Source organism: Heterodontus francisci, chromosome 20, assembly GCF_036365525.1.
Source record: "Heterodontus francisci isolate sHetFra1 chromosome 20, sHetFra1.hap1, whole genome shotgun sequence".
NCBI lineage: Eukaryota > Metazoa > Chordata > Chondrichthyes > Heterodontiformes > Heterodontidae > Heterodontus > Heterodontus francisci.
In genome coordinates, this window is record NC_090390.1 from 37,888,231 (window position 1) to 37,901,416 (window position 13,186).

The 13,186-nt window shown below is 47.1% G+C and overlaps 1 protein-coding gene across 1 annotated transcript in view; it reads left to right on the forward strand.

Moving 5' to 3' along the window:
• Positions 1–13,186, forward strand: part of LOC137380583 (myoferlin-like) — a 270,863-nt gene that overhangs the window by 94,237 nt on the left and 163,440 nt on the right. Inside the window, exon 19 of the mRNA XM_068052623.1 lies at positions 11,013–11,126. Within this exon, the coding sequence (XP_067908724.1) occupies positions 11,013–11,126 (114 nt within the window). The remainder of the gene's footprint in view (positions 1–11,012; positions 11,127–13,186) is intronic.

The following is a 13,186-nucleotide window of genomic DNA, read 5'->3' on the forward strand; positions in this document are numbered from 1 at the left end:
CAAGCCAATTGTGTAACTTTTGAAGATCAGGAATTTTGATGGAAAATGAGTTGTGTGTATAACTACAATACACCCAAGTATCCCTCATCTTTTATGGACCAGATGAATCACAGCCTACAAAACTGACCAGACTCCCAGTTCCCGAATGAGTGTCGTCTCCAATTGCAATTGCTTGGAGGGTCTCCACATTCCAAACACAACATTTGGGCACAGCAAAAAAACCATCTTTTCTCTGGCCTTTTATTGTAACTTTTCAAGTGTTTTTAAAACTTTATCCTCACTCAGAGCTATTCTGTCTTTTCTGTTCCTTTTTAATACATTCTAATGTCATCAGTATAAGTCACATCGAGGGATATCTTTTGGCCCTCCGTTCACCACAGCTATTAATCTGCTTAACCATTCAAACACCTCCACCCTTTTGATGTCCTTGTCCCCAACAAAACATTTACTCTTTTCTCATCCTCCTCAATTTTCCTGTGTACTGACCCTTCAGTCCAAAGGATGCAGACTTGAGTATATCTGACATACAACTGGTTTAGCCGTACTGGACCATACTGAGCAATATTGGGCCTCGCTTTTCTTCTGCCAAAACTGTCCACTATGCCAGGATCAACCTAGAGAACAAAGATAACCCTCGGACACTCTTCTCCACTACCAATCATTTCCTTGAACTCTTCTTTCCTGCCCTCTCCACACTCTCCTCCAGCAAGTGTGAGGAAATCATGAACTACTTTGTGGCTAAGATCAAAGCCACCTCTGGTACTGCCTATCCCAACCCTGAACATGTGTCTCTTTTTTTTTTTCTAGTTCTTCTCCTCTCTCTTGTGTTCTGAGATCACCTTATCCATGAGACCCACCTCCAGTTCTTTTGGACCTCCCCCACCCCACATCATGAGCATTTCTATCCAACACCAAAAATGAAGCAATGGCTAAGTGGTCAAACTGATTGTTTTGCTGATTAGAAATGTAGGAATAAGGGCTTCACTGTTAACTCAGCTGGTAAATAAAAGTTGCAATTGAATCAGAGTAGATTAGAGATTAGATTTAGATTAGATTAGAGATACAGCACTGAAACAGGCCCTTCGGCCCACCGAGTCTGTGCCGAACATCAGCCACCCATTAATACTAATCCCATATTCCTACCAAACATCCCCACCTGTTCCTATATTTCCCTACCACCTACCTATACTAGTGACAATTTATAATGGCCAATTTACCTATCAAACTGCAAGTCTTTTGGCTTGTGGGAGGAAACCGGAGCACCTGGAGAAAACCCACGCAGACACAGGGAGAACTTGCAAACTCCACACAGGCAGTACCAGGATTTTGGTGACCGTAGGGGAGCAGGAACTGAGGTGGTCCAGGGTGTAATTTCCCGACACCAGCCATCATGCCAGTTTCCAGATGCTGTTCCGACAGTCAGCAATTTTGCTGAGAAGGTGTGGGGAGGTGGGACCTGCAATCCGCCAGATATGGAGCAATGCCCCAATAAGCCTGTTAACAAGTATGTCAGCTCTCTGAAGGCGAGTTTGTAATTCTTGAGAAGGCGTGGGTTCTAAGCTGGATCTGGGGCAGGTCAAGTCGAATCATAGCAATTTAGAGCACAGGAGGAGACGATTCCGCCCATCGTGTCTACACTGGCTGACAAATAGCCATGCAGCCTAAGACCACTTTCTAGTTCGTGGTCTGTAGCCTTGTAGGTTACAGCACTTCAAGTGCATGTCCAAGTGCTTTTTAAATGTTATGAGGGTTTCTGCCTCCACTACCCTTTTTCAGGCAGTGAGTTCCAGATCACCATCACCCTCTGAGCGAAAGAATTTCCCCCTTGAAATCCCTCTAAACCTTCTACCTCTTACCCTAAATCTATGCCCTCTGGTTATTGACCACTCAATCAAGGGGATTAAGGCCTTCCTATCCACTCTATCCAGACCCCTCATAATTTTATACACGTCGATTAGGTTTCCCCTTGGCCTCCTCTGTTCCAAAGAACTTCACCAGTACAGGCAACATCTTTGTAAATCTCCTCTGTACCCTCTCTAGTTCAGTCTTTTTTTTATTCATGGGAAGTGGGTGTCACTGGCTAGGCCAGCATTATTGCCCATCCCTAATTGCCCTTGTGAAGGTGGTGGTGAGCTGCCTTCTTTAACTGCTCCAATCCATGTCAGGTCGGGACACCCACAGTGCTGTTTGGAAGGGAGTTCCTTCAGTCACTGGGTCAAAATCCTGGAACGGCGATATAGTTCCAAGTCAGGATGGTGTGTGATTTGGAGGGGATCTTGCCATGCAACTGCTGCCCTTGTCCTTCTAGGTGGTAGAGCTTGTGGGTTTGGAAGGTGCTGTCGAAGGAGCCTTGGTGTGTTGTTGCAGTGCATCTTGTAGATGGTACACACTGCTGCCGTTGCACATCGGTGCTGGAGGGAGTGAATGTTTGTGGATGTGATGCCAGTCCAGTGGGCTGCTTTATCCTGGATGGTGTTGAGCTTCTTGTGTTGTTGGAGCTGCACCCATCCAGGCAAGTGGAGAGTATTCCATCACACTCCTGACTTGTACTTTCCAGATGGTGGACAGGCTTTGGGGAGTCAGGAGGTGAGTTACCTGCCGCAGGATTCCTAGCCTCTGACCTGCTCTTGTAGCCACAGTATTTATATGGCTACTCCAGTTCAGTTTCTGGTCAAGGGTAACCCCCAGAACTTTGTTGGTGAGGGTTTCAGCAATGGGAATGTAATTGAATGTCAAGGGGAGATGGTTAGAGTCTCTCTTGTTGGAGATGGTCATTGCCTGGCATTTGTGTGGCATGAATGTTACTTGCCACTTATCAGCCCAAGCCTGGATATTGTCCAGATCTTGCTGCATTTCTACACTAACTGCTTCAGTATCTGAGGAGTCGCGAATGGTGCTGGACATTGTGCAATCATCAGCAAACATCCCCACTTCTGACTTTATATTTGAAGGAAGGTCATTGAAGCAGCTCAAGATAGTTGGACCTAGGACACTACCCTGAGGAACTCCTGCAGTGACATACTGGAGCTCAGATGATTGACTCCAACAACCACAACCAATCTTTCTTTGTGCTAGGTATGACTCCAAACAGAGGAAAGTTTTCCCCCTGATTCCCATTGACTTAGGTTTTGCTAGGGCTCCTTGATGCCATACTCGGTCAAATGCTGCCTTGATGTCAAGGGCAGTCACTCTCGCCTCACCTCTTGAGTTCTGCTCTTGTCCATGTTTGAACCAAGGCTGTAATGAGGTCCGGAGCTGAGTGGCCCTGGTGGAACCCAAACTGAGTGTCACTGAGCAGGTTATTGCTAAGCAAGTGCTGCTTGATAGCATTGTAAATCACACCTTCCATCACTTTGCTGATGATTGAGAGTAGACTGATGGGGCAGTAATTGGCCAGGTTGGACTTGTCTTGCGTTTTGTGCACAGGACATACCTGGGCAACTTTCCACATTGCTGGGTAGATGCCAGTGTTGTAGCTGTACTGGAACAGCTTGGCTATGGGTGTGGCAAAATCTGGAGCGCAGGTCTTCAGTACTATTGCCAGAACTTTGTCAGACCCGCAGCCTTTGAGGTATCCAGTGTCTTCAGTCGTTTCTTGATGCCACATGGAGTGAATCAAATTGGCTGAAGAATAACATCTGTGCTGTCAAGGATTTTAGGAGGAGGCCAAGATGGATCATCAACTCGGCATTTCTGGCTGAAGATTGTTGCAAATGCTTCAGCCTTATCTTTCGCACTGATGTGCTGGGCTCTCCCATCATTGAGGATGGGGATATTTGTGGAGCCACCTCCTCCAGTTAGTTGTTTACTTGTCCACCACTGTTCACGCCTGCGTGTGGCAGAACTGCAGAGCTTAGATCTGATCCGTTGGTATGGGATTGCTTAGCTCTGTTGTATGCTGCTTCTGCAGTTTGGCATGCAAGTAGTCCTGGCTTTTAGCTTCTCCAGGTTGGCACCTCACTTTGAGATGTGCCTGGTGCTGCTCCTGGCATTCCCTCCTGCACTGTTCATTTGAACCAGGGTTGGTCTCCCAGGATGGTAGAGTGGGGGATATGTGGGGCCTTGAGGTTACAGATTGTGATTGAGTACAATTCTGCTGCTGATGGCCCACAGCACTTCATGGATGCCTAGCTTTGCATTGCTAGATCTGTTCGAAATCTATCCCATTTAGCCCTGTGGTAGTGCCACAAAATACGATGGAAGGTATCCTCAATGTAAGGGTGGGTCTTCGTCTCCATGAGGACTGTGCAGTTGTCACTCCTACCAATACTGTCATGGACAGATGCATCTGCAGCAGGCAGTTTGTTGAGGATGAAGTCAAGTATGTTTTTCCCTCTTGTTGGTTCCCTCACCACCCGTCGCAGACCCAGTCTAGTAGCTATGTCCTTTGCGACTCAGCCAGCTCAGTCAGTAGTGGTGCTACCGAGCCACTCTTGGTGATGGACATTGAAGTCCCCATCCAGAGTACATTTTGCGCCACCCTCTATGCTTCCTCCAAGTGGTGTTCAACATGGAGTACTGATTTATCAGCTGAGGGAGGGCAATAGGCAGTAATCAGCAGGAGGTTTCCTTGCCCGTGTTTGACCTGATGCCATGAGACTTCATGGGGTCCGGAGTCGATGTTGAGGACTCTCAGGGCGCCTCCCTCCTGACTGGATACCCCTGTGCCGCCACCTCTGCTGGGTCTGTCCTGCCAGTGGGACAGGACATACCCGGGGATTGTGATGGCGGTGTCTGGGATATAGTCATACTCTCAGAATCATACCTTACAGACAATGTCAGGCTGTTGCTTGACTAGTCTGTGGGACCGCTCTCCCAACTTTGGCACAAGCCCCCAGATGTTAAGAAGGAGGACTTTGCAGGTCAACAGGGCTGGGTTTGCCGTTGTCGTTTCCGGTGCCTAGGTCGATGCTGGGTGGTCCATCCGGTTTCATTTTTTCGTGACTTTGTAGCAGTTAGATACAACTGAGTGGCTTGCTAGACCATTTCAGAGGGCATTTAAACATCGACCACATTGCTGTGGGTCTGGAATCACATGCAAGGACAGCAGATTTCCTTCCCTAAACGACATTCGTGAACCAGATGGGTTTTTGCAACAATCGACAATGGTTTCATGGCCATCATTGGATTAGGTTTTAATTCCAGATTTTTTTATTATTTGAATTCAAATTCCACCTTCTGCTGTGGTGGGATTCAAACCCATGTCCCCAGAGCAGTACCCTGAGTCTCTGGGTTCCTAGTCCAGTGACAATACCACTATGCCACTGCCTCCCCACTAATCACATCTTTCCTATAGTGTGATGGCCAAAACTGCACGCAATACTTCAGCTGTAGCCGAACTAGTGTTTTTATATAGTTTCAGCATAACCTCCCAGCTGTTATGTTTTATGCCTCGGCTAATAAAGGTTTGTATATCTTTCTGACCACTTGATCTACCAGTCCAGCCATCTTCAGGGATCTGTGGATGTGTACCCCAAGCTCCCTCTATTCCTCTACATTTCTCAATATCCTACTATTTTTGTGTATTCCCTTGCTTTGCTAGCCTTTCCCAAATGCATTACCTCACACTTCAGATTGTATTCCATTTGTTCCTCCCGCCTGAATATTGATATTGATGTCTTCCTGCAGTCTACAGTTTTCTTCATTATCAACCATATGACCAAATTTTATATCATCTGTACCCACTACATTCAAGTCCACATCATGATGTATACCACAAAAAGCAAGGCACCTAGTACTGCATCTTGTCGAATCTCATGGGGAAACCTCCTTCCAGTCATAAAAATACCCATCGACTATTATCCTTTGCTTCCTGCCTCCGAGCCAATTTTGTACCGACTTGCCACTTTGCCTTGGATCCCATGGACTTTTATTAGTGACCAGTCTGTCATGTGGAGCCTTATCAAAAGCCTTGCTTAAATCTATATAGACTACATCAAATACACTACCCTCATGGACCCTCCTTGTTACCTCCTCCAAAAACTTCAATTAAGTTAGTCAGACATGATCTTCCCTTAAGAAATTTGTTCTGACTTGTCATTGATCAATCCGTGTCTTTCTAAATGAAGATTTATCCTATGCTTCCAAATTTTTTTCCAATAACTTTCCCACCACTGAGGTTAGGCTAACTGGCCTGTATTTACTTGGTCTATCCCTTTCTGTCTTTTTAAACAATGGGACAAAGTTAGCTGTCTCCAGTCCTCTGGCACCACATCTGTAGCCAGAGAGGATTGGAAAACGAAGGGGGCGGCAGCTCAGCAGGCTGCCAGTCATGGCCACGTCGTTTATTGAGATGGGCTCACAAAAGGGTCCACACTTGAGTGGTGTTAATCCAGTGATGCACAGTTGCCATTGGGTGAGTAATTAGCGAAGCAATTGGTCTGTGTGTGCTTGTTCAGTTTAGGATGTCGTGAGCCTCCAGGGATTGTGGAGACGTAAGAGGTGGCTGCAGTTAGCGTTGAGTGCAGCTGCCTGTGAGCAGGGCAACAGCTGGATGTGAGATTAAGGTGCTTGGATTTGGGGACTAGAGGCAATGAGGATTAATATCCTCCAGTGCAGAAACAGAGCCCTGGGCATGGGGAGGACAAAGGAGAAGGTTGAGGGGCAGGAAGGCAACTGAGGCCATACCCTTGCGCATTGAGAGTTTCTTCGTCGGCGGTACAATCAGGACATGTCAGAACCAGAAGTGCAGCTTCCGGCTGGTATTTGAGATTTGTGCCCTTTTGTTGAGAAAGACCTCAGACCTCACAGCACTGCTTGCCATGCCCTGGCAGCACCTCTTAGTCACTGTGGCCTTGAACTTCTTTGCTCATTCCACGGATTGGCAGTGTACCTTGGTGGCATCTCTCAAGGCATTACACCATTGCATATTGCATATCGCAGATTGCTGATGACCTATTCGCGAAAGCTGGGCATTACATACAATTTCAAACAGATGGGGCCTCGTACGCACTAAGGGCAGTGGGATTGGTCTCCATAGTTGGATTCCCACAAGTGCAGGGCATCATCGATTGCACCCATGTGGCAATCAAGGCACTGAGTGAGCAGCTCGTGAGATTCACCAACAGGTAAAGGCCTGCTACCTGACCCGAACCCGACGAGACCCGATGACTTGTCTGGTTCAGGTTGGGCCGCACTTCCGGGTCTGGCATTCGGAATCAGGTTGGGCCGGATCAGATATGCTCTATCACCATCTCGGGTAAGTGAGTTTAATGTTGATTTACTTTTTGGACTTTATAGATTGTTTTGCTACAGTTATTTTAAGCTTGTGCAGGTAAGGAACAAAGTGAAAAACGGAAGCTAAGTTAACTGATGGTCAGGTCGGGCGTAGGAAAAAATGGAAGGACTCTGGTCAGACTCTGGCTCGGATGGGGTTCTGTCGGGGTCGGGTCTCGTTTGTGGACCCGAGCAGGCCTTTACCAACAGGAAGGGCTTCTACTCCCTGAATGTTCAGCTGGTATGCGACCACAAAAAGTGCTTTATACATATGTGCGCTCACTATTCTGGCAGCTCCCATGATGCCTTCATCCTCCAGTAGTCCAGGGTGCTGCAGCTCCTCTTGTCATCACTGAGACTCCATGGATGGCTTCTAGGGGGCAAGGATATCCCTTGAAGGGATGGCTACTCTTGCCTGTATGTGACCCTGAGACAGGCATAGAGGCTCTTTTTATTATTCTTTAATGGGATGTGGGAATCGCTGGCAAGGCCAGCATTGCCCATCCCTAATTGACAACTGAGTGGCTTGCTAGGCCATTTCAGAGGGCAGTTAAGAGTCAACCACATTGCTGTGGGTCTGGAATCACTTGTAGGCCAGACCAGGTAAGGATGGCAGATTTCCTTCCCTAAAGGACATGAGTGAACCAGATTGTGTTTCAACGACAATCGATAGTTTTATGGCACCAATTCTTAGACTAGCTTTCAATTCCAGATTTTTAACTTGAAGACCTATCATCTGGGTGTCACGCTGCACTCACCTTGCCAGAGTGAAGGTGGTCATTAAACCTCTTGTCGCGCTGCACCCAGGTCCTCTGGACGACACTGTGGCTGCTGACATGCTCTGCCACCTCCAGCCAGGCCTGCTTGGTTTGGCTGGGTGGCCTTCTCAAAGAACAAAGAACAGCACAGAAACAGGCCATTCGGCCCTCCAAGCCTGCGCCGATCTTGATGCCTGCCTAAACTAAAACCTTCTGCACTTCTGGGGTCCGTATCCCTCTATTCCCATCCTATTCATGTATTTGTCAAGATGCCTCTTAAACGTCGCTATCGTACCTGCTTCCACCACCTCCCCCGACAACAAGTTCCAGGCACTCACCACCCTCTGTGTAAAGAACTTGCCTTGCACATCCCCTCTAAACTTTGCCCCTCTCACCTTTAACCTATGTCCCCTAGTAACTGACTCTTCCACCCTGGGGAAAAAGCTTCTGACTATCCACTCTGTCCATGCCGCTCATAACTTTGTAAACCTCTATCATGTCGCCCCTCCACCTCCGTTGTTCCAGTGAAAACAATCCGAGTTTATACAGCCTCTCCTCATAGCTAATGCCCTCCAGACCAGGCAACATCCTGGTAAACCTCTTCTGTACCCTCTCCAAAGCCTCCATGTCCTTCTGGTAGTGTGACGACCAGAATTGCACACACTATTCTAAGTGTGGTCAAACTAAAGTTCTGTACAGCTGCAGCATGACTTGCCAATTTTTATACTCTATGCCCCGACCGATGAAGGCAAGCATGCCGTATGCCTTCTTGACTACCTTATCCACCTGCGTTGCCACTTTCAGTGCCCTGGGGACCTGTACGCCCAGATCTCTCTGCCTGTCAATACTCCTAAGGGTTCTACCATTTACTGTATACTTCCCACCTGCATTAGACCTTCCAAAATGCATTATCTCACATTTGTCCGGATTAAACTCCATCTGCCATTTCGCCGCCCAAGTCTCCAACCGATCTATATCCTGCTGTATCCTCTGACAATCTTCATCACTGTCCGCAACTCCACCAACCTTTGTCGTCCGCAAACTTACTAATCAGACCAGCTACATTTTCCTCCAAATCATTTATATATACTACAAACAGCAAAGGTCTCAGCACTGATCCCTGCGGAACACCACTAGTCACATCCCTCCATTCAGAAAAGCACCCTTTCACTGCTACCCTCTGTCTTCTATAACTGAGCCAGTTCTGTATCCATCTTGCCAACTTCCCTCTGATCCCATGTGACCTTTTGTACCAGTCTGCCATGAGGGACCTTGTCAGAGGCTTTACTGAAGTCCATATAGATAACATCCACTGCCCTTCCTTCATCAATCATCTTCGTCACTTCCTCAGAAAACTCAATCAAATTAGTGAGACGCGACCTCCCCTTCACAAAATCATGCTGCCTCTCGTTAATGCGTCCGTTTGTTTCCAAATGGGAGTAAATCCTGTCCCGAAGAATCCTCTCTAATAATTTCCCTACCACTGATGTAAGGCTCACTGGCCTATAATTTCCTGGATTATCCTCGCTACCCTTCTTAAACAAAGGAACAACATTGGCTATTCTCCAGTCCTCTGGGACCTCACCTGTAGCCAATGAGGATGCAAAGATTTCTGTCAAGGCCCCAGCAATTTCTTCCCTTGCCTCCCTCCGTATTCTGGGGTAGATCCCATCAGGCCCTGGGTATTTATCTACCTTAATGCTTTGCAAGACACCAACACCTCCTCCTTTTGGATAATGAGATGACTGAGACTATCTACACTCCCTTCCCTAGGCTCATCATCCACCAAGTCCTTCTCCTTGGTCAATACTGATGCCTGTCGCCCTCCAGAAGCAAGACCCTCTCCTTTCTCGCACAGCCTCCAGCATGACCTCAAGGGTGTCTGGCCTTTGCCCCCCCTCCTCATTGTTGCAAGACAGCTGCCACAATAATGGCTGCTGTCGTGCCTTTAAATCGGGACCGCACTTTCAGCCTCCTGCCTCCTTCCAGTGCCTGCTGTCTCTAATTAACCAAAACCATCCTCTGGCCATTTGGGGCCAACCTCTGGCAGCATCGTGGCCTGTGACTGCTTCCCACTTGCAATGGTGTCAGCACCCTGACGTCGGTACTATATCTGGGTTCCGACCCCAAATGCAAAATCCTGCCCAGAGACTAGAAGGTGCTTGGTCTCAATTGAATTAATTGACCTTGGTCAGTTTAACTAAGTTCCCTTCTCTACTCCAGGGCTGCTACAGTTTGCCTTGGGGCCCTGGACTTTGCAAAAGATATCAGGCAGGGTTCCTGGGCTTGAGCATTTTCCAGTGAACCATACTGGGAAGTGTGGCTGATGTATGTCTGAAGACTACAAGTTGAGCTATGATTTCATCACCTTCCCACCACACCCCCTTCCCATGCTCAAGAAGCTTGCTAAAATACACCATGCTGACACCATGAAGTGACCACTTCAATGATGTTCAGAAGATGACGATTGCCTGCAGAACTATACCACTGCAAAACATCAACATCTGCAGGCCTGGAGTGATTTTTAAAACACTGCAAATTTCCTGTATCCAGTTGAAGCATTTGTAACCAAGCCAACCAAATGCTGGGCACTTTCGTTGAGTGAGGTACCAGAGGAGAGTTCTGACCTGCGTCAGGAAGGTAACTGGTAATAGAAGAGATGGTGCAGATGTTTCGTTTCATCTGTCACTTCCAGCTGCAAATCACTGAACTGTCACTGAACACCTTGAATGTTATTACTTGCAGCAACTACTTATAGTTGAGATGCTCAACCTGTAGTCTTATAATGAGAATAAATACCTGCATTGCCTTACAATAAGCAGCCAATCTCCACACACTGCAGGTGTGACAGTGCAGAAACCAGACAATTGCTTCAAATGCTGAATGGGGAGCAGACAGCCTGTCGTGCTGTTGTTCAGATGATCTAGGAAGAATTAATTCATAACCTAAATCAACTCTTGAATTTCTGAACTACATGGACTTTGAATCTGGGAAGATTTATTTTTTTAAAAGCTGTTGCTAATATCTTTTCCCTTTTAGGGTGAGGGAGTTGCATATCGTGGTAGAATATTGGTTGAACTAATCACTAAGCTCGATGGCAATCCAGAGAAGAAGTTGGAGGACATACCAAGTGATGATGTTTTGGTGGCTCAGGTCAGTCATGCAGCACATTTGTGTTCTGCTAACTATGGTTCTTCTCCATAAACCTGTGACTTTGGTCATTTGGGTAACAACACTCCATTATCATGGTCAGAAACATTTTTCGCTCCTTTTTATTCCCATTATAATGCTGCTAATTTATCCCAGGTAAGCTGGAGTCTTCCATGACCATTGTGTTCCCAGATACTTTGCTTACTTTTGTTTCCTTTAACCTTGTGGCAATAACCATCAAAGCTGGTGGTTTAACACAGTGGGGGAGAAGTTCATGGCTTCATTGAGGATAGTTTTGCTAGCCGTGTGAAGAAACTTTCCTTTTTGGGGTGCATATGTAGGTTCTCCATATAATCCATCATTCAGTGAAGTGATGGCAATTTAGGACTATTGAATCCAGAAATCAAAATACTTTGCAGTCAAGCTGAAGATAGGCTTGTTTTTTGTGTAAAATCTGTCAAAGTTTCCTGTTCTTGTCCCACTGATGCACAATTCAAAGGCAAACTGGGGTAGGGGTACTATATTGGTTCTGGAGAAACCTATTTGTACAGTAGATAAAAGCAGAATGCTGGAAATCTGAAATAAAAGCAAGAAATGCTGGAAATACTCAGCAGGTCTGGCAGCATCTGTGGAGAGAGAAGCAGTGTTAACGTTTCAGGTCAGTGACCCTTCATCAGAACTGACAGATACTAGAAATGTAAAAGGTTTTAAGCAAGTAAAGTGGGGGTGGGGCAAGAGGTAACAAAAGAGATGTTGATAGGACAAGGTCACTGAGAATAACTGACCAGAAGGTCATAGAACAAAGGCAAACAGTATATTAATGGTGTGGGGAAAGGCAAAGTGTTAGTACAGAGAGGGTGTCAATTGACCGTAAAATGAACAGCCCTGGCCCCAAGCACAAACATGAAAAAAAACAAGTGGGTAGGCACAGAAGAAACAAACTAAAACAAAATAAACAAAGAACAAAGGAAAAAGAAAAAACAACTACAAATAAAAAGTGGGGGCCCGTCATGCTCTGAAATTTTTGAACTCTGTTCAGTCCAGCAGGCTGTAGCGTACCTAATCGGTAAATGAGATGCTGTTCCTCGAGCTTGCGTTGATGTTCACTGGAACATTGCAGCAATCCCAGGACAGAAATGTGAGCATGAGAGCGGGGGGGGAGTGCTGAAATGGCAAGCAACTGGCAGCTCTTAGTCATGCTTACGGACTGAGCAGAGGTGTTCCGCAAAGCGGTCACCCAAAAGCGTTTGGTCTCCCCAATGTAGAGGAGACCACGTTGTGAGCAGCGAATACAGTATACTAAATTGAAAGAAGTACAAGTAAATCGCTGCTTCACTTGAAAGGAGTGTTTGGGGCCTTGGATAATGAGAGGAGGTAAATGGGCAGGTATTACACCTCCTGCAATTGCAGGGGAAGGTGGTGGGGGTAATGGAGGAGTGGACGAGGGTGTCACGGAAGGAACAATCCCTTTGGAATGCTGACTGGAAGGGAGGGGAAGATGCGTTTGGTAGTAGCATCGTGCTGGATATGGCGGAAGGTGATCCTTTGGTTGTGGAGGCTGGTGGGGTTGAAAGTGAGGACAAGGGGAACAGGCTGAAACAATGGGTCTGCCGGGACAATCCTGTTTGTGGATTTTGGGAAGGAGGTAGAAGCGGGCTGTCCAGGGTTGTGGGACTATGAGGTTGGAAGTTGTAGAGGGAAGATCTCCAGACATGAGGTCAGTGACAGTTCTGTGGACAGTAGCTTGATGTTCGGTGGAGGGGTCATGGTTCAGGGGGAAGTCGGAAGAAGTGTCTGAGAGTTGGCGCTGAGCCTCTGCAAGGTAGAGGTCGGTACGCACCAACACCAGCACCACCCTTGTCTGCAGGTTTGATGACCATCTCGGGGTTAGACCTGGGAGAACGGAGTGTGGCAAATTCAGAGGGGGACAGGTTAGAGCGAGTGAAGGGGGCAGAGAAATTGAGATGGCCGATGTCTCACCAACAGCTTTCAATGAAAAGATCAAGAGCGGGTAAGAGGCCAGAGAGAGGGGTCAAGGTAGAGGGAGAATGCTGGAGGCATAG